The sequence below is a fragment of the Coregonus clupeaformis genome, chromosome 21 (assembly GCF_020615455.1).
Source record: "Coregonus clupeaformis isolate EN_2021a chromosome 21, ASM2061545v1, whole genome shotgun sequence".
Lineage (NCBI taxonomy): Eukaryota > Metazoa > Chordata > Actinopteri > Salmoniformes > Salmonidae > Coregonus > Coregonus clupeaformis.
Window position 1 is genome coordinate 13988982 of NC_059212.1, and position 27983 is coordinate 14016964.

General features: G+C 40.8%; 2 protein-coding genes across 5 annotated transcripts; one reads left to right on the forward strand and one right to left on the reverse strand.

The window, feature by feature from the left end:
• Positions 1–297: 297 nt before the first annotated feature.
• On the forward strand, positions 298–15818 carry LOC121534955 (mesoderm induction early response protein 1). 4 transcript variants are annotated; one of them, XM_041841593.2, is made up of 13 exons: positions 298–670; positions 1575–1599; positions 4868–5007; positions 5348–5539; positions 7167–7299; positions 8224–8285; positions 8423–8495; positions 8643–8794; positions 9024–9105; positions 9370–9461; positions 9832–9959; positions 13487–13617; positions 13756–15818. In XM_041841593.2, the coding sequence occupies exons 1-13, from the start codon at positions 662–664 to the stop codon at positions 14112–14114; spliced, it is 1578 nt and encodes a 525-aa protein (XP_041697527.1). In that variant the 5' UTR covers positions 298–661; the 3' UTR covers positions 14115–15818. The 4 variants fall into 4 exon arrangements, with proteins under 4 accessions (XP_041697527.1, XP_041697529.1, XP_041697526.1 ...); XM_041841595.2 differs by having other exon boundaries at positions 310–670; positions 9367–9461; positions 9913–9959; XM_041841592.2 differs by having other exon boundaries at positions 311–670; positions 9367–9461.
• LOC121534956 (UDP-N-acetylglucosamine/UDP-glucose/GDP-mannose transporter) lies at positions 15816–27866 on the reverse strand. Its single transcript, XM_041841597.1, has 13 exons — positions 27631–27866; positions 27159–27192; positions 26901–26987; positions 24819–24886; positions 23065–23136; positions 22896–22964; positions 20980–21082; positions 20539–20631; positions 20324–20391; positions 17453–17531; positions 17259–17341; positions 17019–17071; positions 15816–16630 (listed from the first exon to the last, which is right to left on the reverse strand). Exons 1-13 carry the CDS (start codon positions 27825–27827, stop codon positions 16620–16622), a joined length of 1017 nt encoding a protein of 338 aa, XP_041697531.1. The 5' UTR covers positions 27828–27866; the 3' UTR covers positions 15816–16619.
• Between the last annotated feature and the right edge of the window lie 117 nt (positions 27867–27983).

Consider the following 27983-nt stretch of genomic DNA (forward strand, 5'->3'; position numbering starts at 1 on the left):
CACCTGGCAACCGTGTCAGCGTGCACTACGCCCGGCCCGCCCGCCACAGGAGTCGCTATTGCGCGATGGGACAAGAATACCCCTACCGGCCAAACCCTCCCCTAACCTGGACGACGCTGGGCCAATTGTGCCCCGCTCCATGGATCTAACCAGAATCTATAGTTGCACAGCTAGTACTGCGATGCAGTGTCTTAGACCACTGCGCCACTCGGGAGGCCCAACCTTTCATTTTTTTGTTGACCAAATTCGACACTCTCATTGACCTCCATACAAAAACGACTTGATTGGTGGACGAAACAACGCCACCAGCTGGAGGGAGACAGATCTTCCTCCAAGTTGGGCTTCTCTTGTCCTCTTCCTCTCTGATGTAGCTCTCAGAGTTGTAGGGTTTTGACTAGATGGGTTACAGCTTTCGTCAGATTTTCGTAGCAGGTTAGGAGAACCTACGCAGCAGGTTAGGATAATTAACGAAGCAGGTTATAATAACTATGTTAGGTTAGGAAGAGGTTTAGGGTGAACTAAAATGCCCCAAAAATTAACTTTTGACGTACATTTGACAAAAGCTGTACCCTTTCTAGCCATGATCGAGTTGTATGGGACAAGAATTGTATGGGCGGGGCAAGTCAATCCGGGAAATTGCTGACCCCACAGGATTTCAAACATGGCGGAGGTAGGAAGGAAACTCCAATAAATATTCGGGAGAATAAAAATGTTTTTAGGTTTAAAGAGTTGATTCTGTCGGGTGCACAGGTCCCAAATGAGAATAAAAAAATATGTCCTAAAATACGGAGAAGAGATAAATATTACACTTGTCGCGTTTCCATAAATTGTATTTTTCAAACTTCAGTTTAGCGATGGTGGCTAGCTTCGTAGCTATGCTAAGCTCGCTAGTAGCTAGCTACGGTTGGGAAAGGTTGGCGGACTACTATCGTTAACGTTACCCACTCGAAAAGATACAATTTAATATTTTACAGTACTGTTCCATTTTTTGGGACCTGGTGGTATTCTGCATATTGAAAGCGAACCTAGTTGGCTAACTATGTGAATAACTAATTTAGCTAGCTAAAGTTAGCTGAGGCAGGGGCTAGCAAATAGCTAGATAGCTAATCATTCACAGCTAAGTGTCTAGATTGTGAGAACAACCCATTTGTTTATCAATAACTACTTTAGCGCTCTCCTGAAATTGATGATTGACTTGTTTCAATTATGGCCTGATCAGAGTTCTCTCCTTGCTAGAACCAGCTAACGTTAGCTACAGTAATGTCTATTTTTACCTTCGCGTTAGCCAACAAGGAGTCAGGCATAAGTTTCAGGCGCGCTTTTAGTTTGACTTCCACTTCCATCCACTACCCAGACTGATGATCAGTTTGCTGCATTGTAGGTAGTTCCTATTTATGTTTTTGTTCAGGCCTAGTTTGTCTATATTGGCCTCATCCAGAAAACATAATAATTCACTGACAGTATCTCTGAACCGTCAAGTTATAGCAAAGTTACAGCTACATGTATTGTCATCAACCGTACTTGTGTATCTATCTGGTTGTGACTAATCTTGAGTATTTTGTTTTGTGTTTTAGCCCTCCGTTGGGAGTACGAGCCCAGGTAAATATTGTTGTTACAACTGAGAGAAAGGTTTATGCTCATTGATATGTGTAATTTTAATCCCTCATTAAATCATTAACAAATGCGAAGTAAAATTGGGCTGAACACACCACACTAACCACGTTTTGATCCACTGTTTTTATGCGAGTAAAGTAATACCATATAAAAAATAAATCATGACAGCTGCGATGGATCAGTGGTTCCCAAACGGTGGGACTCGCCAACAAGAGGGGTGTGAACAGTTTCAAATCAAGTTTTCTTGGTCACATACACATTTTTAGCAGATGTTATTGAGGGTGTAGCGAAATGCTTGTGTTTTTTCTAGCCCCAAGAGTGCAGTAGTATCACAACAATACACACAAATCTAAAAGTAAAATAATTGAAGTAAGAAATATACAAATATTAGGACAAGCAATGTCGGAGTGGCATTGACTAGAATACAGTATTACATGTGAAATGAGTAAAGCAGTATGTAAACATTATTACTAGTGTTCCATTATTAAAGTGACCAGTGATTCCATGTCTATGTACATAGGGCAGCAGCCTCTAAGGTGCAGGGTTGAGTAACCGGGTGGTAGCCGGCTAGTGTGCAGGGTTGAGTAACCGGGTGGTAGCTGGCTAGTGATGGCTATGTAACAGTCTGATGGCCTTGAGATAGAAGCTGTTTTTCAGTCTCTCGGTCCCAGCTTTGCTGCACCTGTACTGACCTCGCCTCTGGATGATAGCGGGGTGAACAGGCCGTGGCTCGGGTGGTTGATGTCCTTGATTATATTTTTGGCCTTCCTGTGACATCGGGTGCTGTAGGTGTCCTGGAGGGCAGGCAGTGTGCCCCTGGTGATGCGTTGGGCAGACCATCCCACCCTCTGGAGAGCCCAGCGGTTTGTGTCATGAACAGTGCTTGTGCCCATAGAAATAGATGTGGCGCACGGGGGCGGTGCGAGATGTTCCCCAATGCTGGAAGGAAGGCCTGATAAAACCAGGAAGTTTCGGTACCATTTTATAAATGCCGACAAATAATTTGTTCGTTCGACATGGTGGGATCTTTTTGTGTCAGTAAAATGTATTATGCGAGAAATGGTGGTGGAAACTTGGTGTGTGGTCCTCCCACTACGACTCGGGAAAGCAAACACAATTTATTAGGCTACAATGCATTTGGAAAGTATTCAGACCCCTTGACCTTTTCCACATTTTGTTACGTTACAGCCTTATTCTAAAATTGATTAAGTTGTTTTTTTCCTCATCTATCTACACACAATACCCCATAATGACAAAGCAAAAACAAGTTTTTAGAAATGTGTGCAAATTTACTAAAAATAAAAAACGGAAATCGCATTTACATAAGTATTCAGACCCTTTACTCAGTACTTTGTTGAAGCACCTTTGGCAGAGATTACAGCCTTGAGTCTTCTTGGGTATGACGCTAAAAGCTTGGCACACCTGTATTTGGGGAGTTTCTCCCGTTCTTCTCTGCAGATCCTCTCAAGCTCTGTCCGGTTGGATGAGGAGCGTTGCTGCACAGCTATTTTCAGGTCTCTCTAGAGATGTTCGATCGGGTTCAAGTCCGGGCTCTGGCTGGGCCACTCAAGGACATTCAGAGACTTGTCCCGAAGCCACTCCTGCGTTGTCTTTGCTGTGTGCTTAAGGTCGTTGTCCTGTTGGAAAGTGAACCTTCGCCCCAGTCTGAGGTCCTGAGCGCTCTGGAGCAGGTTTTCATCAAGGATCTCTCTGTACTTCGTTCATCTTTCCCTCGATCCTGACTAGTCTCCCAGTCCCTGCCACTGAACAACATCCCCACAGCGTGATGCTGCCACCACCAGACTTCACCATAGGGATGGTGCCAGGTTTCCTCCAGATGGGACGCTTGGCATTCAGGCCAAAGAGTTCAATCTTGGTTTCATCAGACCAGAGAATCTTGTTTCTCATGGTCTGAAAGTCCTTTAGGTGCCTTTTGGCAACTCCAAGCGGGCTGTCATGTGCCTTTTACTGAGGAGTGGCTTCCGTCTGGCCACTCTACCATAAAGGCCTGATTGATGGAGTGCTGCAGAGATGGTTGTCCTTCTGGAAGTTTCTCCCATCTCCATGGAGGAACTCTGGAGCTCTGTCAGAGTGACCATCGGGTTCTTGGTCACCTCCCTGACCAAGGCCCTTCTCCCCCGATTGCTCAATTTGGCCGGGCGGCCAGCTGTAGGAAGAGTCTTGGTGGTTCCAAACTTCTTCCATTTAAGAATGATGGAGGCCACTGAGTTCTTGGGGACCTTCAATGCTGCAGACATTTTTGGGTACCCTTCCCCAGATCTGTGCCTCGACACAGTCCTGTCCTGGTGCTCCAAGGACAATTCCTTCTACCTCATGGCTTGGTTTTTGCTCTGACATGCACTGTGAACTCTGGGACCTTTATATAGACAGGTGTATGCCTTTCCAAATCATGTCCAATCAATTTAATTTACCACAGGTGGACTCCAAGTTGTAGAACCATCTCAAGGATGATCAATGGAAACAGGATGCACCTGAGCTCAATTTCGAGTCTCATAGCAAAGGGTCTGAATACTTAGAAGGTGTCTACATATATTTTTTTGTTCTATACATTTTCTAAAATAAAAAACTGTTTTCGCTTTGTCATTATGGGGTATTGTGTGTAGATTGATGAGGAACATTTTTATTTATTCAATTTTAGAATAAGGCTGTAACGTAACAAAATGTGGAAAAGGGGAAGGGGTCTGAATACTTTCCGAATGCACTGTAAGTTATGATGAACTTCACAGGGTGGTGAAAGTGCACGCCGATGAGCTTGATGCTCCTTTCCAATAAATATCGATGGTCTTATTCTGGTGACATGATGATCGATGCTTGACTGCCGTTTGACAATTAAAAATATTCTATAATAATCTCATTGTGTAGACTACCCTACCCGCACAGCCTACCCGCACTGTATCTGTGAGCTGTTGGCTAGAGCACACATGCCAAGACCAGAGTAGGCACATTTTGCTATTTAATGCAACAGTTTTGGTGACTAAACTATTGGTCGAGTTGAAAATGCGATGGAAACACATTGAACTTTAGATTTTTTTCCGCAACAAATCAATTTGGTGGAAACGCACCGCTGGTGGGAAAATTTGCATATTTTCTTTATGCTGCTTTTCGAATATTCGCCTGAAAATCTGTCACCAATTGGATGGAAACCTAGCTTATGTCATAATATTGTTTGTTATAAATGAAATACCACTTTATTGAGTATCTCCTCAATGTTTCCCGTTGTGTTTTTCCTTAGGAGGTTCAGCAGACGACCATGAGTTTGATCCTTCAGCAGATATGCTCGTCCACGACTTTGACGACGAACGCACACTGGAAGAGGAGGAGATGCTCGAGGGAGAGACCAACTTCAGCAATGAGATTGACGACCTTGCACGGGTGCGTCTCAACATCATTTCTTCTTGTGGATTGAAAGTTATCCAGGATCCTATTCATTAGGCACTGATCGGAAGAAGAAAGACTGAAACAGGGAGGGACTACTCGATCTTGTCCAATAAGAAACACTTGTTTTAAACGTTGCAGAACGTTTTGCTACAGTGAATGCTCTAATGAATACGACCCTGGGAACAGTAACCTTTTAGTTATAGATATTGAGTATTTGACCCCTATTATTGTAAAGGCAACATTCAGATATTGATAATGTGAAGCTAGCTAGTCTGTTTTAAGTGTAATCCAGTGTGCAACAAAAGTTATTGTTGTTGTTCCATTTGTGCCATAGGAGGGAGAGATGCCCATTCATGAGTTGTTGAGTATGTACGGATACGGCGGTGGTTCGCCTGCAGATGGAGAGGAAGAAGAAGACGAGGAAGACCTAGAGGATGAAGAGTTGGAGGATGAGGAAGAGGAGGAGGAAGAGGAGCTGGACAATGATGAAAGCAGCAGAAGCACTGGCGAGCTGAAGAGGAATAAGGTGGGCGCCATGACTCTCCTGAAATAACAGGGATATCAATCAACACACTCATAAAGAAGGAATGCTTGTTTGCACCTTATTGCACTAATTTGATTGTTATAAATCACCACTACATATTCTGTAGCCAACAAAGTTGACATATTTAGTCAGAAATGTATAATACACTGAACAAAAATATAAACGCAACATGTAAAGTGTTGGTCCCATGTTTCATGAGCTGAAATAAAAGATCCCAGAAATCCAAATGCACAAAAAGTGTATTTCTCTCTAATTTGATGCACAACTTTGGTTACGTCTTTGTTAATGAACATTTCTCCTTTGCCAAGATAATCCATCGACCTGACAGGTGTGGCATATCAAGAAGCTGATTAAACAGCATGATAATTACACAGGTGCACCTTGTGCTCCAGAAAATAAAAGGCCACATTGAAATGTGGAGTTTTGTCACACAACACAAGGCCACAGATGTCTCAAGTTTTGAGGGCGCGCGCAATTGGCATGCTGACTGCAGGAATGTCCACCAGAGCTGTTGCCAGATAATTCTATGTTCATTTCTCTACCATAAGCCGCCTGCAACGTCGTTTTAGAGAATTTGGCAGTACGTCCAACCGGCCTCACAACCGCAGACCACATTTATGGTGTCGTGTGGGCAAGCAGTCAACATTGTGAACAGAGTGCCTCGTGGTGGCGGCGGGGTTATAGTATGGGCAGGCATAAGCTACGGACAACAAACACAATTGCATTTTATCGATGGAAATTTGAATGCACAGAGATACCGGGACGAGATTCTGAGGCCCATTGTTGTGCCATTCATCCGCCGCCACCACCTCATGTTTCTGCGTGATAATGCACAGCCCCATGTCGCAAGGATCTGTACACAATTCCTGGAAGCTGAAAATGGCCCGGTTCTTCCATGGCCTCATAAAGCATGTTTGGGATGCTCTGGATTGACGTATAGGACACCGTGTTCCTGTTCCTGCCAATATCCAGCAACTTCGCACAGCCATTGAAGAGGAGTGAGACAACAGTCCACAGGCCACAATCAACAGCCTGATCAACTCTATGCAAAGGAGATTTGTCATGCTGCATGAGGCAAATATGCAGCACACCAGATACTAACTGGTTTTCTGATCCACACCCCTACCTTTTTTTAAGGTATCTGTGACCAACAGATGCATATCTGTATTCCCAGTTGTGAAATCCATAGATTAGGGACTAATGCATTTATTTCAATTGACTGATTTCCTGATATGAACTGTAAGTCAGTAAAATCTTTTAAATTGTTGCATGTTGCGTTTATATTTTTGTTCAGTGTACTTACAGAATACAAAAAATATATAAACGCAACATGCAACAATTTAAAAGATTTGACTGATTTACAGGGAAATCAGTCAAATAGTTACAAATCTGCTGATAGTAGTATTTGAAATGAATGCATGCATGACTGCTAAATGGCATATTATTATATAATAGATACATCTAGGCAGCTTTGATGCTGATTCCACTGTTTTCATGAATGAATGGCAATTTTGTTGTTTCACAGGGGCTTTTTTGACTAATGCACCATTGGGGACTAATCTGTGTGTAACACCTTGGGTTGTGTGTGTGTGTGTGTGTGTGTGTTCAGACCGAGAGGGTGAAGATCTCGTCAGGACTGGGGAACGAGAACCAGTCGTCCAGCGAGGGTCGCACGCGCTCCGTCAAATCCCACTGCACGGCAGAGCTGATACGTGGATCACAGAAGCGCAAGTACTTTGAAAGTATGCACCTTTGCTTCCCTCACCGAGTCGTGTTATTTTAAATATTGGATAGTGTGTGAGATCTTGTTATATGCATTTTAACCCAGTGGTTCAAAATGAGAACTAATATGTGTCAGTAACCAGGCTTCCATCCAACCTTTTTATGCGAGTAAAGTACATTTGGATAAAAAGTCACCACTGGCCTGATGGAAACTGCACATTTGTCGCGAAACTTTCCAAATGTTGACAAAACAAAATACGCTAGTCAAGGTGTGATCTTTTTGTGTCAGTTAAATTTAAACACAAATTTAGGTGGAAACGCCTTCATGCACAAATATTGATATAATAACCATCGTATCGAAAGTAAACTTGGAGTCACGCAATGATATGTTGTGTGGTCTCTCACTACGACTCGGGAAAGCATGCAGTTTATTAGGCTACAGATGAAATAAGTTATGATGAACTTCACAGGGTGGTGAAAGTGCACGGCGATGAGCTTGATGCTCCTGTCCAATAAATATCAAGGGTCTTGTTCTGGTGACATGACGATCGATGCTTGGCTGACGTTTGACAAATACAAATCTTGCTCTTTTGGCTATAATAAGCTAGGCTGTATCCACACTGTAATTGCAAGCTGTTGGCTAGAGGGCACGTGCCAAGACCAGAGTTGGCACATTCACTATATAATGCAACATTTTTTGTGACAAAACCATCAGCAGAGTTGAAAAGAAGATGGAAACCCATTTAACTTGTATTTTTAATGATGTGCACTACATCATCATGAACATAATTCTATCTGCAACAAATACATTTGATGGAGATACATCTCTGGTGGGAAAAGGCACATGTTTATTCGCATTATAGAATATTCACATGAAATTCTGTCGCCAATTTGGATGGAAACCTAGCTAGTGAAAAGAGTCAAAATGCCAAATCTTGTTTCAGGTAATGATGCAGAGGAAGAGTCAGAAGACGAAGATTATGTCCCTTCTGATGATTGGAAAAAGGTCAATATATTGGTTTTTATTATTGTTTAATCATTCGTTAGATATGGTAGTTCTAACCTTTTAAAGAGACATGTTATTCATTTGAAGCACACTTTTGATTTGGGAAACTAAACAATGTTTGTGTTTGACCTGGACAGGAAATCATGGTTGGTTCCATGTATCAGGCTGAAACGCCCTCTGGCCTTTGTAAATATAATGACAATGAGAAAGGTAAGGTGTTCTGTTTGCAATTGCAATGCACTAATTAAGTTCAAGTGAAATATCTTCCAATCACAGAGGTAAATAGGAAATAAAATGAGTTTTTTCCTTCTCTCTCTTTCTCCCCCTCTCTATCTCTCTTTTGTTCACTCGTTCCAGCATATGAAAATGATGACCAGCTTTTATGGGACCCTGAGTTCCTTCCCGAGTGCAAGGTTGTGGAGTTTTTGACGGAGGCGTCAAAACGAACAGGAGAGGAGAAGGGAGTGGATGCCATCCCTGAGGGATCCCATGTCAAAGACAATGAGCAGGTATGAAGACCACCACAGTCGAGCCGACTGGCATCCAGGGTTGTGTTCAGTAGGGCACACCGTAGAAAAACGTTTCACAACAGAAAACTGTGTTTATTGGAAAAGTTTAAGCGTTCACATTTCACTGTTCCTAAACTTTATGCCACCTACTGAATACGATCATAAAAGACTAGTATGCACTTTCGTCTGTAACCGTCTTCTTTACAACCTCAATGTTGTCTTTCCACAGGCGCTTTATGAGTTGGTCAAGTGTGAATTTGACACAGAGGAAGCTTTAAGAAGACTGAAGTTTAATGTGAAGGCAGCTAGAGGTAAGACCTGCAGTGAAATGGTTTTAACTTTCTCTTGATTTCACTAAAATAGCTGGCATATTTTCTCGTCATTATCTCACCAGGCATGTATGTCTTATTGAGGTATTTTGATGATAAAGGGGTTACTTGGGTCCTGGCTTTTGTTTGTGTCTTGTTCATAGCGTCCCACGCCTGGGACCTGTCACATTTTCATAGTTTTTATGATATTTTATTTGAATGCAGCAGTTGTCATGATACTCAACCCTTACCCTTCTGTCACAGAAGAGCTGTCTGTGTGGACAGAAGAAGAATGTCGATATTTTGAGCAAGGACTAAAAGCTTATGGGAAAGACTTTAATTCAATACAAGCCAACAAGGTAAGCTATGTTTATTATCTTAAGAGAGATCCTATTATATTTGATACAGTATTTGATTGAAAAGTATATTGACATTAAGAATAATGCTCATCTTCATGTTGATTTGAGAGTTGCATGTGATGTGTTTTAAAGCAATCAGGGTTGGGGTCAATTCCATTTGAACCTCCTTCAACTTTCGTGAGGAATCGAAAATCAGTTCATGAATTGAAAAGCTACTCCAACTTTTGCATAATTCGTTTTTTTTTTCAATTCACAAATTGCATTTCGACTCATCCGTCTTGATTGGGGGGTTGAAATTGAATTGAGTCCAACTCTGGAAGGCAATGGTAATAATGGCTATCTCGTTGTCTGCTGATATTACATTTTTCAGGTGAGAACTAGGTCAGTAGGAGAATGTGTGGCCTTTTATTACATGTGGAAGAAGTCTGAGCGTTATGATTTCTTTGCACAGCAAACCAGGCTGGGGAAAAGGAAATACAACCTTCACCCCGGTGTCACGTAAGTCTTTTCACCAGACCATGCTTTCACAAATCTTTTGAATATTTGAATACGTCGACAAATGTGTTGTTATACAGTTCAATATATTATAGATTTGTACTTACCTGATTTGAGATGTATTTTAAACATGTATAACGGAAAATAGTATGGGTTTTTTCTATAAATAATGGGGCCAATGTGTGACATTAGGATCAACATTTTAAAATGGTTTGAAACAAAACATGTAAAAAAAATTATGCAGTGTACTTAGAGGAATATATGAAAATTGTACCATAACTCCACCTATACAACATAGGCCTAGGACTATACATCATTTAAGAAGGGTTCATACAGACATTGGCAAGTCAAAATTCAAGGACTTTTTCAAGCACTTCATTGTAATTTTCAAGGACCTCAATTTTATACAATTGTACATATATTGCCTAATAGAGGCACCAAATTGAGGAAATATCAGATTGTCAAGGTAGGCCTATTCCAGTACTTGAATTTCTGAGTTCAAGTAGGCTACTCAAGCCACTTGTATTGTTTAAAATTGCAGGTGTAACATGGAATCCAAAATGTATTTGTCATGTTATTTAAGTACCAGATCATATTGTGAAGAAGTCCACTGCTAGGCTATGTAATTTGTTATTATATCCAGAATAATTCATAGGAATAGCGTTGGGTGTTGTGCAATAGTCTATTTTACACAATTGCGCACAGTAGACTCGCTGTCTAATCCGAGGCACAAAAAAAAATAAGGGAAAACATGACCTCATTACCTTGATGCTTTCTCTGTTCAATCCAACGAGACCCGGCTGTAAATCAAGCAGACAACAACAGATGATGAACATCAATTCGCTAGGGATATTAGATCCAACGTGTATCCAGGCACAGCTGTCATCACCGGCGTAACGAATGAGACAAATATTCTTGATATTCCTTGCGAACACCTTTTTTCCAGCACTTGGGCTGTGTTGTTGCATCGCGTGTGCTATCACAACAGCTGTTCGTCACTTGACTGTCATTCAGAAAATTCCTTCCTGAATCAGATGATGTAAAAAAAAATTACCAGCTCGACACCAAATGCGCATCCAACAATTATTATGCATAATTATTGAAGAACCACGTTAATAACCGTATCGATTTAGGTTTTAGGTGACTCTTTCGGTTAAAAGCATTCCATTTTGCAATCTCATACATTTTGGGGGATTTGTGTGCCGATAAACTATTTTCACCCCGTAACATGAGGAGACATGAAATGTTACGTAGTTACACTGGATTTCTGAGATCTCTATACAAAAAACTGTCCGACAGCTAGATCCAGGATTCTTACAGGGTTCAAGTTCAATGTCTAATTTAACCGATTAATGCTTAATATATGATATAACGACAACTTACACTGCCATAAATGCAAGGACAGAAAACTGTTTTGTCACATGATTTTGGACAAATCCGTCAAGACACCAACTATGAGAAAGAGTTAAACATAAGTTTTAAATCAATTTGTTGAATAGTATTTAAAATAGATATGTTCCCCCTTACAGTGCCTGTTGTTGTTACAGCCTGAACTCAAAATTGATTAAATTGATTTTCTCACCCCATCTACACAAAGTACCCCATAATGACAAAGTAAAAACGTGTTTTTAGAAATATTTGCAAATGTATTGAAAATGAAATACAGATATCTCATTTACATAAGTATTTACACCCCTGAGTCAATACTTAGTAGAAGCACCTCTGGCAGCAATTACAGCTGTGAGTCTTTCTGGGTAAGTCTCTAAGAGCTTTCCACACCTGGATTGTGCAACATTTGTCCATTATTCTTTTCAAATTGGTTGTTGATCATTGCTAGACTACAATTTTCAGGTCTTGCCATAGATTTTCAAGTAGACTTAAGTCAAAACTGTAACTTGCCCACTCAGGAACATTCACTGTCTTCTTGGTAAGCAACTCCAGTGTAGATTTGGCCTTGTGTTTTAGGTTATTGTCCTGCTGAAAGGTGAATTCATCTCCCAGTGTCTGGTGGAAAGCAGACTGAACCAGGTTTTCCTCTAGGATTTTGCCTGTGCTTAGCTCCATTCCGTTTCTTTTTTTATCCTGAAAAACTCCCCAGTCCTTAATGATTACAAGCATAACCATAACATGATGCAGCCACCACTATGCTTGAAAATATGGAGAGTGGTACTCAGTAATGTGTGTTGTTGGATTTGCCCCAAACATAACACTTTGTATTCAGGACAAAAAGTGAAATGCTTTGCCAAATTTTTTGCAGTATTACTTTAGTGCCTTGTTGCGAACAGGATGCATGGTTTGGAATATTTGTATTCTGTACAGCAGGGGTATTCAACTCTTACCCTATGTGGTCTGGAGCCTGCTAGTTTCCTGATAATTAATTGCAGACACCTGGTGTCCCAGGTCTAAATCAGTCCCTGATTAGAGGGGAACAATGAAAAAATGCAGTTTCAAGGATGTACAGGCTTCCTTCTTTTCACTCTTGTCATTTAGGTTAGTATTGTGGAGTAACTACAATGTTGTTGATACATCCTCAGTTGTCTCCTATCACAGCCATTAAACTCTAACTGTTTTAAAGTCACCATTGGCCTCATGGTGAAATCCCTGAGCGGGTTTCCTTCCTCTCCGGCAACTGAGTTTGTAGTGACTGGGTGTATTGAAACACCATCCAAAGTGTAATTAATAACTTCACCATGCTCACAGGGATATTCAATGTCTGTTTGTTTTTTTCATCTTTACCCATCTACCAATAGTTGCCCTTCTTAGCGAGGCATTGTAAAACCTCCCTGGTCTTTGTGGTTGAATCTGTGTTTGAAATTCACTGCTGTACTGAGGGACCTTACAGATAATTGTATGTGTGGGATACAGAGATGAGGTAGTCATAAAAAAATAATGTTAAACACTGTTATTGCACACAGTGACTCCATGCAACTTATTACATGACCTTTTAAGCACATTTTTACTCCTGAACTTATTTAGGCTTGCCATAACAAAAGGGTTGAATACTTATTGACTCAAGACATTTCAGTTTGTTATTTTTCAAAAAATTGAATTCCTCTTTGACATGGGGTATTGTGTGTAGGCCAGTGACCAAAAAATATTTATTTAATCCATTTTAAATTCAGGCTAAAAAAGTTGGTGTGAAATCCTCACTGGTACCCTAGTTTAGAGAAAGACCCATATTCAATGAAATTTAACTTGTCATGAATGGATATTCCATGTCACTAATACACATTCAAAATGTGTGATCACCTTTGTTTTTTTGAACCATACCTACTGTTGTCACTGTGTTCTAGGGGTGTGAATCAAATATCATTTTAACACTATATAATGCCGAGCTGATATGTACTATGCTGGCTTGGATGTTTTTCACATGGTCCTATCCAGCACTGTTCCAGCAACTAGGGTGGCTGCGTAACCAGGCCAGCCCAGTATGGCTGGGTATAAATGTGGCGTGATTAGTATAAGGACCAGGCTGGTAGGCTCTAGTTGGTGCTGACTGTGTGGTTGGTTGTTTACCCCGTGTGTCTCAGGGACTACATGGACCGGCTGCTAGACGAGACGGAGAGTGCCACTTCCAGCCGGGCGGCCTCGCCCCCTCCCACCACCTCAAACAGTAGCACCAGCCACTCCGAGAGGGAGGACGGCAGCAGCAGCCACAACGGTAAGGGAACACACAAATTGAGGGATTGAGTAAGAGAGGAAGGGATAAATATACTCAGAACATATCATGTGAATTCTTGTGAAGACCCTACATAATTCATGACATCAGCAGCTCACTCTCTTATCTTTCCTCCAACAGGTGTAGTGAGTCAAAACTCGGGCTCGGGAGAAGGTTCCCAATCGTCCACGGTGGCGAATGAAGTCAAAGCAGAACCCACCCAGTCCAACGGGCCCACTGTCAACCACCCCTGTCTGGACGCTTTCCCTGTTCCCACCGCCTCGGACAATGACTCCAACGGCTGCGAGGTAGCGGCCGCCGTGCCCAGCCACAACAGGAACGGCTCCCTGGAGCCACACTGTGGTGACGGTCACTACGATGAAGAAGACGCGCTCCTCTATGACAGGCCGGCCAAGAGGTGCCGGATGGAGGCGGAGCCACCGGAACAGAGCGAGCCGGAACCCTCCAGAACATCGACGACCCTCCAGCAGGAGGACTGATGATAGATGACGACCCCTTCTCAGAGGGCAAAGGGCAAAGAACCAAACCTTAAAAAACCATGGTCGTATTAATTAGTGCACACTGAAGCAAAACATTTAGCAACGGAAAACGAAAACTAGCGTTTGTTATTGGACAAGTCCAATCCCTGTTTCCTTCCGTCTGTTTTCGTCCGTTTTGTGCCTAATGAATACGACCCATACCAACCAACCAAACCCGGCTGGGCCACACCAGCAAACGGAGGGAGGGCAGCGGCCTGATTGTAAAGGGGCACAGCATACAGCCCTGCCTCGCTCCACACATCCAAAGTACCACAGTTCCTGAACCTCTCCCTTCCCCCTACCTACTATTACTACTACCACATAATACTTCATACTGATTCTTCTACTTATTCTCCTCATTCCCTTTTTTGGAGAGACCGATCTCGAGAATTTGTACGCTAAATGCTTTTTTCCGATTTGTATTAGAATAAAAATCAGTTGTGATATTTTTTTACGTGAAAGATATTTATATTTTTTACAAATAAATGTGTTATGATTGATGGGTATTTGCTGTCCTAGCCATTTGAAACCAGGAAATCGAAGGGGTGGTGTTGTATGTAGAGGGTTCTAGGTCTTCGACAGGGCAATAGATAGATAAGCAGGCAGATTGGCGCTGTTGCCGTCACACTAAGTTGCACTTTCATCCTTTTTCTTTCTTTGTTGATAGTGGTTAAAGCAACACTGCTGAATGACATCATTGCTTATTTGAAACATGATCCCCCATATGCCGTAACCATGGAAATGTTGTTTAATTGCAAGAAATGAACCAATGGGAGTGTCTGTCCCCCGAGGTTTGTTTGTGTAAAGCGTCTGACATCAGTGATGTCCTGTAGAACGCTGTATATATAAAAAATTGTCAGGCTTTCCTATTGTTTTGTTTGTCTGTTGTTTTTAGACAGTAAGTACTTCAGTGATTTTACGTGTGAAGTTTGAATAGATTTTCTTATGTTGTACAGTTGTTACACTTTTTGATAATCATGTCTTTTAATCTGTCTGTATTTTATGGTCTTTCTCGTAAGCTTTCTTGTAAGACTTCTCTCCTTGTTGCTCCGAGCAGAGCTGTTCTAAGTAGTCATTCCTATTTCTCAGCATTTCCCAGTCCCATTTTTTCACCTAGTGCATTTGGAAATGTATTTGCAGCAAAAATATGTTTGATAATGACTCCATGTAAAAGAGAGAGATGCGGTGCAGTGACACCTTTTGAAATTGGAGACTGGGTACCAGTAACGTTTATTTTCTCACTTGCCATTACCTGCAAAGTTTCATGATGGCCTCTAAGCAAGCTCTTATTATTACGAATTGTAATTAAAGACCTTGACTGTAAGCTTCAATGTGAAGAACCTCCATTTAGTTCCAGTGGATGCTTCTTAATAACAAGACATTGTTTTGAGAACTTGATTTTGTTAGTCTTTTTGATGTTCTCAACATTTTACTTTGTAGGCTACCCCTGCTTTGGTCTACATTCACAAAGGGTTTAAAAAAAGCAGTTTTTTGTTTAAAGTGTTAGCCTCAAATTGTTGATTCAAGTATTTTCGTTTTTTTTCTTTAACAAATGTGCTGTAAGTTTTCCTCAATGACAACATGAATTAAAGTGAAGTGTATACCAAGACTGGCTGTGAATGGAATAACGGTGGCTATATTTAATAAATGTATTCAGACTGGTGACCTGCATTGTTTTATTTCATGTTTTTACTGTGCCCCAACTGCAAATTAGGCACTTTATCAATGATAAAATCTAATGATTTTAGGGTAGGAAAATTGATTTTAATTATGATTTGGACAAGGTAAAAGTGGGGGAGATTTCATACATTTTTCATCAGTGTGACAGGAAATGAAACCTAGCCATATTTCAACATTTGAAATATGCATGTAACCAACATAGCAACTTACATTTCCGAGGTTGACAATGTTGAACATACTAGTAAAAAATGTAAAGCGCTTTGCTTAGAAATTAGGTTCACAAAATATAACACTTTTTTTTGTACATGTAAAACTTTTTTGAATAAACAAAAGTATCAAATGGCTCATTGCATAATCAAATAATTCAATGGTAATGTGAATAAACAGGCCGAGAATCAGAGGCGCATTGTCGACAAGTGCATTGCAGAACCGACAATTAAAAGTCAATTTCCCAGATGTTTGTGGAGATCACATTCATGGTAAAAGCTGCAGATGTTGGCTCAAGCGGAAAATATGTTTACAGTGCTACAACGTGTCTTTTATTGAATTCCGGCCATAGTTACTGTATTTACTTGATTAGGCACAAATCGTCTAGAACACTTGATTCAGTCTCATGATAGTATAATTATTAGATATGATTATTAGAAAATCCTGAAATAGTGGCCAAAGGTAAATAAATGTTCATGGATCGAAACACCCAAGTCCTCAAAATGTTTTACATACACATACAGTACATGTCTTACAAAGAGTCCATCTCCAGCTCCAACCTTCCAGTGGCACCCACATTTAAGGCTTTTCTGTTGAAATGACAAGTAAACATTTCAGAAATGTATTGTCCATAAAGTGAAATGAGTAGAAACATAAAATATATTAATATTACTATGGCTATATAAATAGAATAAGAATAATATAAAATAGCATTAACTATGGACCAAATCTAGGATTTCAAGCACAGTCCTTTTTACTGCCTGTTTTTTGCGATGCCAAGTATCAGCCAATGGGAAAGTTGAGCAGCTGTTTTTATTGAACATACTTTACATAACAGTACCATTTGGAGAGGAAAATAAAACAAATCTGTTAGAAATGAAAAACAATAAAAATCTCATTTGTTTTCACCAACTCTCACACAATGGCACGTAGGATTTGTAATCTCATTTTCCTGGCAAATCTTTTCACTTTGCTTACTTGATTGTTCATCTGTGAACGTGATGTAGGAGTACACCAGACTGCCAGCAATGCTAGGGAGACAATAAGAGAAGGATGCTCAAATTAAACTCTCACGGCATCTCTTCAGTCAATGACATAAGGAAAAACCCCAGCACACTTCAGTAAATAGGGCGTAGACCTGTCAGTAGAAATAGTCAGAAGTAGAAAAGAGAACGTCCGTACTTTCAGAATTAAGGTGAATGAAGAATATTAATTTACCTGATGTTTAATCCAATGAAGTTGGCCCAGGTGAAAATATAGTCTCCGCCAAAGACCATTCCAAGGTACGTGACTAAAATATTCTGTGGAAGGAAGTAAAACAGCGGTCAATACTTTAGTCACGACAGTGTATAACAATGTACATGCTGTAAGTGTTGGATTGCAATGATAAAAACGACTTATTGATGGCTTACTTTAATACAGCCCACTATGGTGGTGGTCAATGCCGAGTTGTGCTGAGTGCAAAGCACAATGGAGTACATTAAAACAAAGCTGCCAAAACAGAGAACAAAAGATGTTAGGAATTAATCATCCATATATGATATCTTATTAAACAATAATTTGACTACATTTGATTCAGAAGAAATGTTGACACTAATTGTGGTTGACAATGTTGTTGTGAGGCTTCTAGAAACTCTTATATGACAACCAGGGGCGGTGTGTTCAATAGGGCGATATGGGCGACGCACTGCCAAACGGGAAAAGGAAGGGATTTTTTTTCTAATCAATTATATCACGGCAACAGTAGTTATCAGTGTTGTAATCTAGACGTCTGATCTGCCACAGTGCCACTAAATGTCCAATCAGGCTAAAGTCGTGCTTCAAATGCCCCCCCCCCCCCTTTTGGGGCGATTTCAGTCAGGTTGAAAATCGCCCAGAAGTCTGTCATAGACTCCCATGTAAAATCTATTTTTTTCAAATATCAGAGCTTTCAATACAATCTCTATGGGTTTCTGAGGGCTTGCACTTACGCGCTTTCGTCATACGTAACATATAACCATGAACGTAACTAAGAAAAGAGCGGGTAGCAGCGTCAATCAATTCACTACTTCTATCAAAATGGCTAGGCTTCAGTGCAACTCGATTGTGTCTTTGAAAGAAGTTCCTTTTTGTCGGCGAACAAATGAAGATAAATTGGCAACGAAACAATTAGGACCTCCCAGACCAAATGTAATAATTCAACAGGTTTCTACTAAAGGGGGAAGTCCTACACCCGAGGATTTTCCAAAAATTGGTACGAACGAAAAACCTGGCTAGCAGGCTGCGATGTAGCTAATGCAGTCTTCTGCTACCCCCTGCTTACTCTTTCACCCTGAAGGCGGCACGGCAGACAGCACCGCTTGGACAGCGACTGGTGTGTAACGGACATGCACCATCTTTCAGGAAAGATTAAGAAACATGAGCTGTCAAAGACCCACATGGATAGCTGTTTGAGATTGTCTGCTTTGGGGAGAGTGAACATTCCCACTCAACTGGATGAGGGATACAGGCTAGCTGTCCGCCGCCACAACGATGAGGTTAGTGTTGATAATCACAAGTTTACTGGAGAACTGAAACTGACAAGGCTGACAAGATAGGACCCTTTTGTCCATTGTTATTGGATAGGAACAGAACTTATAACCAGCTCCTGACCTAAATAGATCTTAGCACAACATTTTACTCAACATATCATATTCCATATTCACTATAACAAATATATTTACTACGACATTAGCAAGAACCGCCACATCCTCAGCCGGCTAATCCAGTGTGTGAAGTTTTGCGGAGTGTTTGAGTTAGCTTTGCGAGGCAAAGATGAAACTGAGGGCTCCACCAACCCTGGTAAGCCAACACTTTTGAGATCAGTCAATAAATGCTTCTGGTATTGACTTATATGCTGCCCCTGTCTTCATGTTGTTGCTGGACATATCTTTTTTAAAATGTGTGTAGGTCACCTAAATCATCAGAAAAATTGCCCCCCCTGAGAATTTTTTCAGGAGCCGCCACTGATGACAACCAAATTGTCCACCTACAGTACCAGTCAAAGGTTTGGACACACCTACTCATTCAAGAGTTTTTCTTTATTTCTACTATTTTCTTCATTGTAGAATAATAGTGAAGAGATCAAAACTCTGAAATAAAACATATGGAATCATGTAGTAACCAAAAAAGTGTTAAACAAATCAAAACATATTTTATATTTGAGATTCTTCAAAGAAGCCACTTTGCCTTGATGACAGCTTTGCACAATCTTGGCATTCTCTCAACCAACTTCATGAGGAATGCTTTTCCAACAGTCTTGAAGGAGTTCCCACATATGCTGAGCACTTGTTGGCTGCTTTTCCTTCACTCTGCGGTCCAATTCATCCCAAACTATCTCAATTGGGTTGAGGTCGGGGGATTATGGAGGCCAGGTCATCTGATGCACTCCATCACTCTCCTTCTTGGTCAAATAGCCCTTACACAGCCTGGAGGTGTTTTGGGTCATTGTCCTGTTGAAAAACAAATGATAGTCCCACTAAGCGCAAACCAGATGGGATGGCGTATCGCTGCAGAATGCTGTGGTAGCCATGCTGGTTCAGTGTGCCTTGAATTCTAAATACAGTGGCTTGCAAAAGTATTCACCCCCCTTGGCATTTTTCCTATTTTGTTGCCTTACAACCTGGAATTAAAATGGATTTTTTGGGGGTTTGTATAATTTGATTCACACAACATGCCTACCACTTTGAAGATGCAAAATATTTTTTCTTGTGAAACAAACAAGAAATAAGACAAAAAAACAGAAAACTTGTGCGTGCATAACTATTCACCTATTCAACTTATAACAAGGCACACCTGTTAATTGAAAATGCATTCCAGTTGACTACCGCATAAAGCTGGTTGAGAGAATGCCAAGAGTGTGCAAAGCTGTCATCAAGGCAAAGGGTGGCTACTTTGAAGAATCTCAAATATAAAATATATTTTTATTTGTTTAACACTTTTTTGGTTACTACATGATTCCATATGTGTTATATCATAGTTTTGAAGTCTTCACTATTATTCTACAATGTAGAAAATAGTAAAAATAAAGAAAAACCCCGGAATGAGTAGGTGTCCAAACTTTTGACTGGTACTGTAAATGCTTATGCCAGGAATAGATTGCACAATATTAAAACGATTGTACAACGAATCACTTGTCCCAGACCATTATTCATTATCGGAGTGAAATCTTATACCAGGTATACATTGTCAAAGATACTAACATTCTCAGCACATTTGTCTACAGTATATGAAACATGATATGATGAAAATATCAATACTCTCACCCCAGAACACAGGAAAGCACAAACTGGAACAAAAACAGCATGTCCGACCACCCTTCAAACTCCAATGCCTTGGATAGAAACAGGAGAAGCAACACCACAAACGTGGGTTCAGTTAAATGGTAACAACAATAGCCAGTAGATGTTTTTCACAGCACATAACAGTTATGCACAAACATGGTGTGCAACGCACACAAACACCCACAACGACCTCTTACCATTTGTAGATCCCCGGCGAAATGTGCATATGCCACTGTAGGGATGATCATAAATAAAGCGTTGTAGTACAACAGCCCATATTTGCCGAGCTCCTATGAACACATAGATACAGGTAGGGAAAAAACATTAACACAACACACAATGGCAATACTTCAATGGTGAGACCCAAAGGGGCTGAGGGTATCAAATCGACACGGAATGTGATGTCCAAGTCTGTTTTTATATCAATATGTGTGTGGACCCACTGGACCACATTGTTTATAGATATACAGTACAGAAGTCATGCATTGTCTCAATCGGGTGCACACATAACATAAAACATCATGTAACATGAGTACCTGTACTGTATTGTAAATATATAGTGAGGTGGCCTCTCCCTGTCTTTTATTATGCTGTAATACAAATACACAGGAAAGAACTGTTGGCACATATCCACTTACCTTGGAGTCAAGTTTCTGCTTCACATAGGCCCCATTGGCTGCAGTCAGAACATTGTTGAGCATTATGAAAAAATAACCTTGAAGATCAAAGGCCAAATCAGTGCTGTAACAGACAGAGATTTTTACCAAGTGAGAGATGTTTTTTTTTTTTGTCATGTATTTCCACACTAATGGGGACAATTCCCTTTTCAACAGTTTAACTATATACAGTGATGGGAAAAAGTATTTGATCCCCTGCTGATTTTGTACGTTTGCCCACTGACAAAGAAATGATCAGTCTATAATTTTAATGGTAGGTTTATTTGAACAGTGAGAGACAGAATAACAACAAAAAAATCCAGAAAAACGCATGTGAAAAATGTTATAAATCGATTTGCATTTTAATGAGGGAACTAAGTATTTGACCCCCTCTCAATCAGAAAGATTTCTGGCTCCCAGGTGTCTTTTATACAGGTAACGAGCTGAGATTAGGAGCACACTCTTAAAGGGAGTGCTCCTAATCTCATTTTGTTACCTGTATAAAAGACACCTGTCCACAGAAGCAATCAATCAATCAGATTCCAAACTCTCCACCATGGCCAAGACCAAAGAGCTCTCCAAGGATGTCAGGGACAAGATTGTAGACCTACACAAGGCTGGAATGGGCTACAAGACCATCGCCAAGCAGCTTGGTGAGAAGGTGACAACAGTTGGTGCGATTATTCGCAAATCGAAGAAACACAAAAGAACGGTCAATCTCCCTCGGCCTGGGGCTCCATGCAAGATCTCACCTCGTGGAGTTGCAATGATCATGAGAACGGTGAGGAATCAGCCCAGAACTACACGGGAGGATCTTGTCAATGATCTCAAGGCAGCTGGGACCATAGTCACCAAGAAGAAAATTGGTAGCACACTACGCCGTGAAGGACTGAAATCCTGCAGCGCCCGCAAGGTCCCCCTGCTCAAGGAAGCACATATACAGGGCCTTCTGAAGTTTTCCAATGAACATCTGAATGATTCAGAGGAGAACTGGGTGAAAGTGTTGTGGTCAGATGAGACCAAAATTGAGCTCTTTGGCATCAACTCAACTCGCCGTGTTTGGAGGAGGAATGCTGCCTATGACCCCAAGAACACCATCCCCACCGTCAAACATGGAGGTGGAAACATTATGCTTTGGGGGTGTTTTTCTGCTAAGGGGACAGGACAACTTCACCGCATCAAAGGGACGATGGACGGGGCCATGTACCGTCAAATCTTGGGTGAGAACCTTCTTCCCTCAGCCAGGGCATTGAAAATGGGTCGTGGATGGGTATTCCAGCATGACAATGACCCAAAACACATGGCCAAGGCAACAAAGAAGTGGCTCAAGAAGAAGCATATTAAGGTCCTGGAGTGGCCTAGCCAGTCTCCAGACCTTAATCCCATAGAAAATCTGTGGAGGGAGCTGAATGTTCGAGTTGACAAACATCAGCCTCGAAACCTTAATGACTTGGAGAAGATCTGCAAAGAGGAGTGGGACAAAATCCCTCCTGAGATGTGTGCAAACCTGGTGGCCAACTACAAGAAACATCTGACCTCTGTGATTGCCAACAAGGGTTTTGCCACCAAGTACTAAGTCATATTTTGCAGAGGGGTCAAATACTTATTTCCCTCATTAAAATGCAAATCAATTTATAACATTTTTGACATGCGTTTTTTTGGATTTTGTTGTTGTTATTCTGTCTCTCACTGTTCAAATAAACCTACCATTAAAATTATAGACTGATCATATCTTTGTCAGTGGGCAAACATACAAAATCAGCAGGGGATCAAATACTTTTTTCCCTCACTGTACTAGACTTTGCAATGGTAACAAACTGAACCTGCCGGGCGAGACATCTGCTTAAAGCAACCTGGCCTAGACACCCTATGAGCAAGCAAGCAAGTCAAATTATTACCTTGCAGCTACAAAGGCTCCAAAGATCATGGCAAACACTGTTGCCTTGATAGGCCCAGAGAATGTCTTTCTGTGGGGAATGAAACACGTTATTCACCCAATGAAAAATCTAATGTAATCTTATTTTGAAATTTCAAATATTGGGTTTCTAATATTTGAAGAGAACTTACTTAAGTAGGATTCCCTCAGCCAACATGGTTAGCAAAATAGAGAATCTTCTTAAAACCGTAAACATGGGTAGACTGGAAGGGAATAAAGGATATATACAATCATACCACTGTGTTCTTTATGAGTGATTCCTCATGAAACCAGGACAGAAAAAGACCATGATTATTGGGATTTTCACTCATTTAAATCCATAGAATGGTCCTTTGGAGGAAGTATTGTTGACATATGATATATTTGACATTTGTATCTAACGGCATAATTGAGAAATAATTGATCAAAGTTGGCATATTTATTACATTTTGGTCTTACCCAGGCCTCCTTTAAGACACTAATATGTAGGTGCTACAAAGCAAACATTGGCACCTGCTCTGTAATATGGCATATCAAAGTTCCAGAGCTACTTTTAGAGTTATTTACATTTTTAAAAAACATTTTAGTCATTTAGCAGACGCTCTTATCCAGAGCGACTTACAGTTAGTGAGTGCCCAGGCCGTACTTTATCATTAGGCTATTAAATCTCTTTGGTGCATTGTACAATTTTGGTAGGCTAGTTTATGGCAACGAGCCTCAATATGGGGCGACCGACCACTGAAACAGGCTTAAACTAGGCTGTCGGGGCTACGCCTCTCTCATTCGGTCGGTCTGTCGAGATTATGCTGGGAGCCACTATGCACAAATGGCTGCTCTATTCATCCCACCTCCAGCGCTCTAAAACGGTTATCTCTCGCTATTCCGCTTTGTGTAGCCTATGTGAGCGGAACCTGGCGAAGACCCGAGTGCATACATTTTTTTTTTCTTCATATGATCCAATTTGTAAGCATTACCAACAGAGTGAATGTGAAAATGGATTCAAAACGGTCATCCTCTGCTGGTGATTTGCAGGATGTGCAATGATACAAGTAAAAGGAGGGCTGTGATTGGTTACATTGCCTACTATGACAATTTCTCTGTATAAAATGGGCCACAACTTTAAAACTAGCAGAGATCCCACTCTGGAACTGTGATATGCCCATAGAGTTTATTATGTTCAACAATATATTGAAAAATATGCCAAATCCAAAACTGTTTTTTCAATATTCATGTTTATATTTTTATATTCGTAAATTAATGTAAAAAAATGCTATTGAAATCAAAATACTACTCATTAAATAGAGCAAGTGGAAAAAGCTTAATATGAAACCGAGTGGCGTAGTGGTCTAAGGCACTGCATCGCAGTGCTAGCTGTGCCACTAGAGATCCCGGTTCGAGTCCAGGCTCTGTCGCAGCCGGCCGCAACCGGGAGATCCATGGGCGGTGCACAATTGGTCCAGTGTCGTCGAAGGTAGGGGAGGGTTTGGCCGGCAGGGATGTGGGTTCGTTTCCCACGGGGGGCCAGTATGAAAAAAATAAAAAAATGTATGCATTCACTAACTGTTAGTCACTCTGGATAAGAGCGTCTGCTAAATGACTAAAAATGTAATGTAAATGTAGCACCTACAGATGAAACATTATGGAGTCTTACAGGAGGCCTGGGTAAGGCCAAAATGTAATAAATACTGTATGCCAACTTTGATTAATTACTTCTCAAATATGCTTTTAGATACAAATGTCAAATATATGTCAACAAGGACTATTCTATGGATTCAATGTCGTAAAAATCCCCCAAATCATGGCCTTTTTTATCCTGATTTCGTGAGGAATCACTCTTATGCTTCATATCATAGAAATAAAGTGGTGAATATTCTATCAGGGTCAATGAAGAAGAAAGAGGTCATACTTGAGTCTTTTGGTTCCTAGAAGTCCTGATACCTGATTCCCAACATACAGAAGAGGTAGGGGAAACATCTGCAAAGACAGAATAAAAGTCTACTATAGACACAGTAGTTCATCAGGTTGAAACAGGAACAGGAACACTGTTTCCATTGTCTGATGCAAGACAAAAAAGTATTTAGTCAGCCACCAATTGTGCAAGTTCTCCCACTTAAAAAGATGAGAGAGGCCTGTAATTTTCATCATAGGTACACGTCAACTATGAGAAAAAATAGGTACAGACAAAATGAGAAAAAAATATCCAGAAAATCACATTGTAGGATTTTTAATGAATTTATTTGCAAATTATGGTGGAAAATAAGTATTTGGTCAATAACAAAAGTTTCTCAATACTTTGTTATATACCCTTTGTTGGCAATGACACAGGTCAAACGTTTTCTGTAAGTCTTCACAAGGTTTTCACACACTGTTGCTGGTATTTTGGCCCATTCCTCCATGCAGATCTCCTCTAGAGCAGTGATGTTTTGGGGCTGTCGCTGGGCAACACGGACTTTCAACTCCCTCCCAAAGATTTTCTATGGGGTTGAGATCTGGAGACTGGCTAGGCCACTCCAGGACCTTGAAATGCTTCTCTACGAAGCCACTCCTTCGTTGCCCGGGCGGTGTGTTTGGGATCATTGTCATGCTGAAAGACCCAGCCACGTTTCATCTTCAATGCCCTTGCTGATGGAAGGAGGTTTTCACTAAAAATCTCACGATACATGGCCCCATTCATTCTTTCCTTTACACGGATCAGTCGTCCTGGTCCCTTTGCAGAAAAAACAGCCCCAAAGCATGATGTTTCCACCCCCATCCTTCACAGTAGGTATGGTGTTCTTTGGATGCAACTCAGCATTCTTTGTCCTCCAAACACGACTGAAGTTGAGTTTTTACCAAAAAGTTATATTTTGGTTTCATCTGACCATATGACATTCTCCCAATCCTCTTCTGGATCATCCAAATGCACTCTAGCAAACTTCAGACGGGCCTGGACATGTACTGGCTTAAGCAGGGGGACACGTCTTGCACTGCAGGATTTGAGTCCCTGGCGGCGTAGTGTGTTACTGATGGTAGGCTTTGTTACTTTGGTCCCAGCTCTCTGCAGGTCATTCACTAGGTCCCCCCGTGTGGTTCTGGGATTTTTGCTCACCGTTCTTGTGATCATTTTGACCCCACGGGGTGAGATCTTGCGTGGAGCCCCAGATCGAGGGAGATTATCAGTGGTCTTGTATGTCTTCCATTTCCTAATAATTGCTCCCACAGTTGATTTCTTCAAACCAAGCTGCTTACCTATTGCAGATTCAGTCTTCCCAGCCTGGTGCAGGTCTACAATTTTGTTTCTGGTGTCCTTTGACAGCTCTTTGGTCTTGGCCATAGTGGAGTTTGGAGTGTGACTGTTTGAGGTTGTGGACAGGTGTCTTTTATACTGATAACAAGTTCAAACAGGTGCCATTAATACAGGTAACGAGTGGAGGACAGAGGAGCCTCTTAAAGAAGAAGTTACAGGTCTGTGAGAGCCAGAAATCTTGCTTGTTTGTAGGTGACCAAATACTTATTTTCCACCATAATTTGCAAATAAATTCATAAAAAATCCTACAATGTGATTTTCTGGATTTTTTTTTCTCAATTTGTCTGTCATAGTTGACGTGTACCTATGATGAAAATGACATGCCTCTCTCATCTTTTTAAGTGGGAGAACTTGCACATTTGGTGGCTGACTAAATACTTTTTTTCCCCACTGTACATTCCACTCTGAGAGAAACCATTGTTTATCTGTTTCTGAGAGGGTCTCTGTGAGGAAAACAAAATACAGCTTGAGGCTATGTACCGCCCACTTTCATTTCCACCAATTACTGTTTTGTACATTAGGTTGTATGTAATTTAAAGCAACAGAAGGGCCATTTAAACTGTGAAATTGAGCTCCCTTCAGCTTGAATGATGTGTCATTGAATTATGTTGCATTTGGAAACTTAGCAACAAAATGTACATAGATGATGTACAATAGATTATAATAGTATGCTGCGGATATAGAAAGGAATCATTGTGTAACCTTGTTTGGGATGCTCCTGTCCAAACCTGGAAATTTGATAACACCTATTGCCTTTGCAGCTCCTAGTACTAGTATTGTAGCCAGCATCTGAAAAAAAATATATATATATTGTAATAAATGTTATATTATATATATATATATATATATATATATATATATATATATATATATATATATATATATATATATATATATATATAAAATGGCTCTTTTATAAGCAACTCTTCAATTGATGTAACTCATGAAGAGCATTCTTACTTGACCGATCCCAACACATGTTGATGAGGGGAATCTGCAAACAAAAGTTATTAAATGATGTGACTTCAGCAAATGCATACAGTATGACAAAGTAGGCTCCTATCATAACTATTATGGCCAGTATCAGTGAAAATTCCCATAGACTTATAATACCATGTAGGAATAAAGGCAGTAATTTGGCAATAAAACATTCTTATTTTACCCTGAATAAAAAAGCTGTAATCACAATGACAAGTTTGACATTCAAAGCAGTCAGTGTTTTTCTACATAAATCTGTGGTCAGCAAAAACATTTAGATAATGTTTAATACGATTAAAGTGTGTGTAAAACAGCTTTATGCCACACCACATTCAGCTACATTGATGTTGGTACCCCGAGACCGAGTAACCAAACAACCCCACTCTGTGTTTAGCACTGTCATTAGTGTCCAAAGTCCAACGAACTGCCCATGCATAGACTACTGTAGGCATACCTGTAACTGGTGAGGACGCTTTTGTTCACAACAACGATTAGAAACGAGCTCAGCCCGTAAAATCCGGCAGCGAAAAGCTTCAGAAACACGTCTGATCTCCCGCTCGTCATCCCTTTACTGTCATTCTTGGATACTGAGCTTTTATCCGAGGTTTTCCCTTCAACTTGCACATGTTGACGTTTCCTAACTTTCGCCATAATTCACTAAATGCTACGTCATGATGATTTCAGAGGGGTTGTCTTCCAGTGCCTGGGTGATAAACATTGGGCTCGTTTGAGTGGTAAGGCGAGAGCAACCGACAGTAGACGAAAGTCGACCGAGAAGCATCTGCGACAGCTGAAGTCGGAAACTGT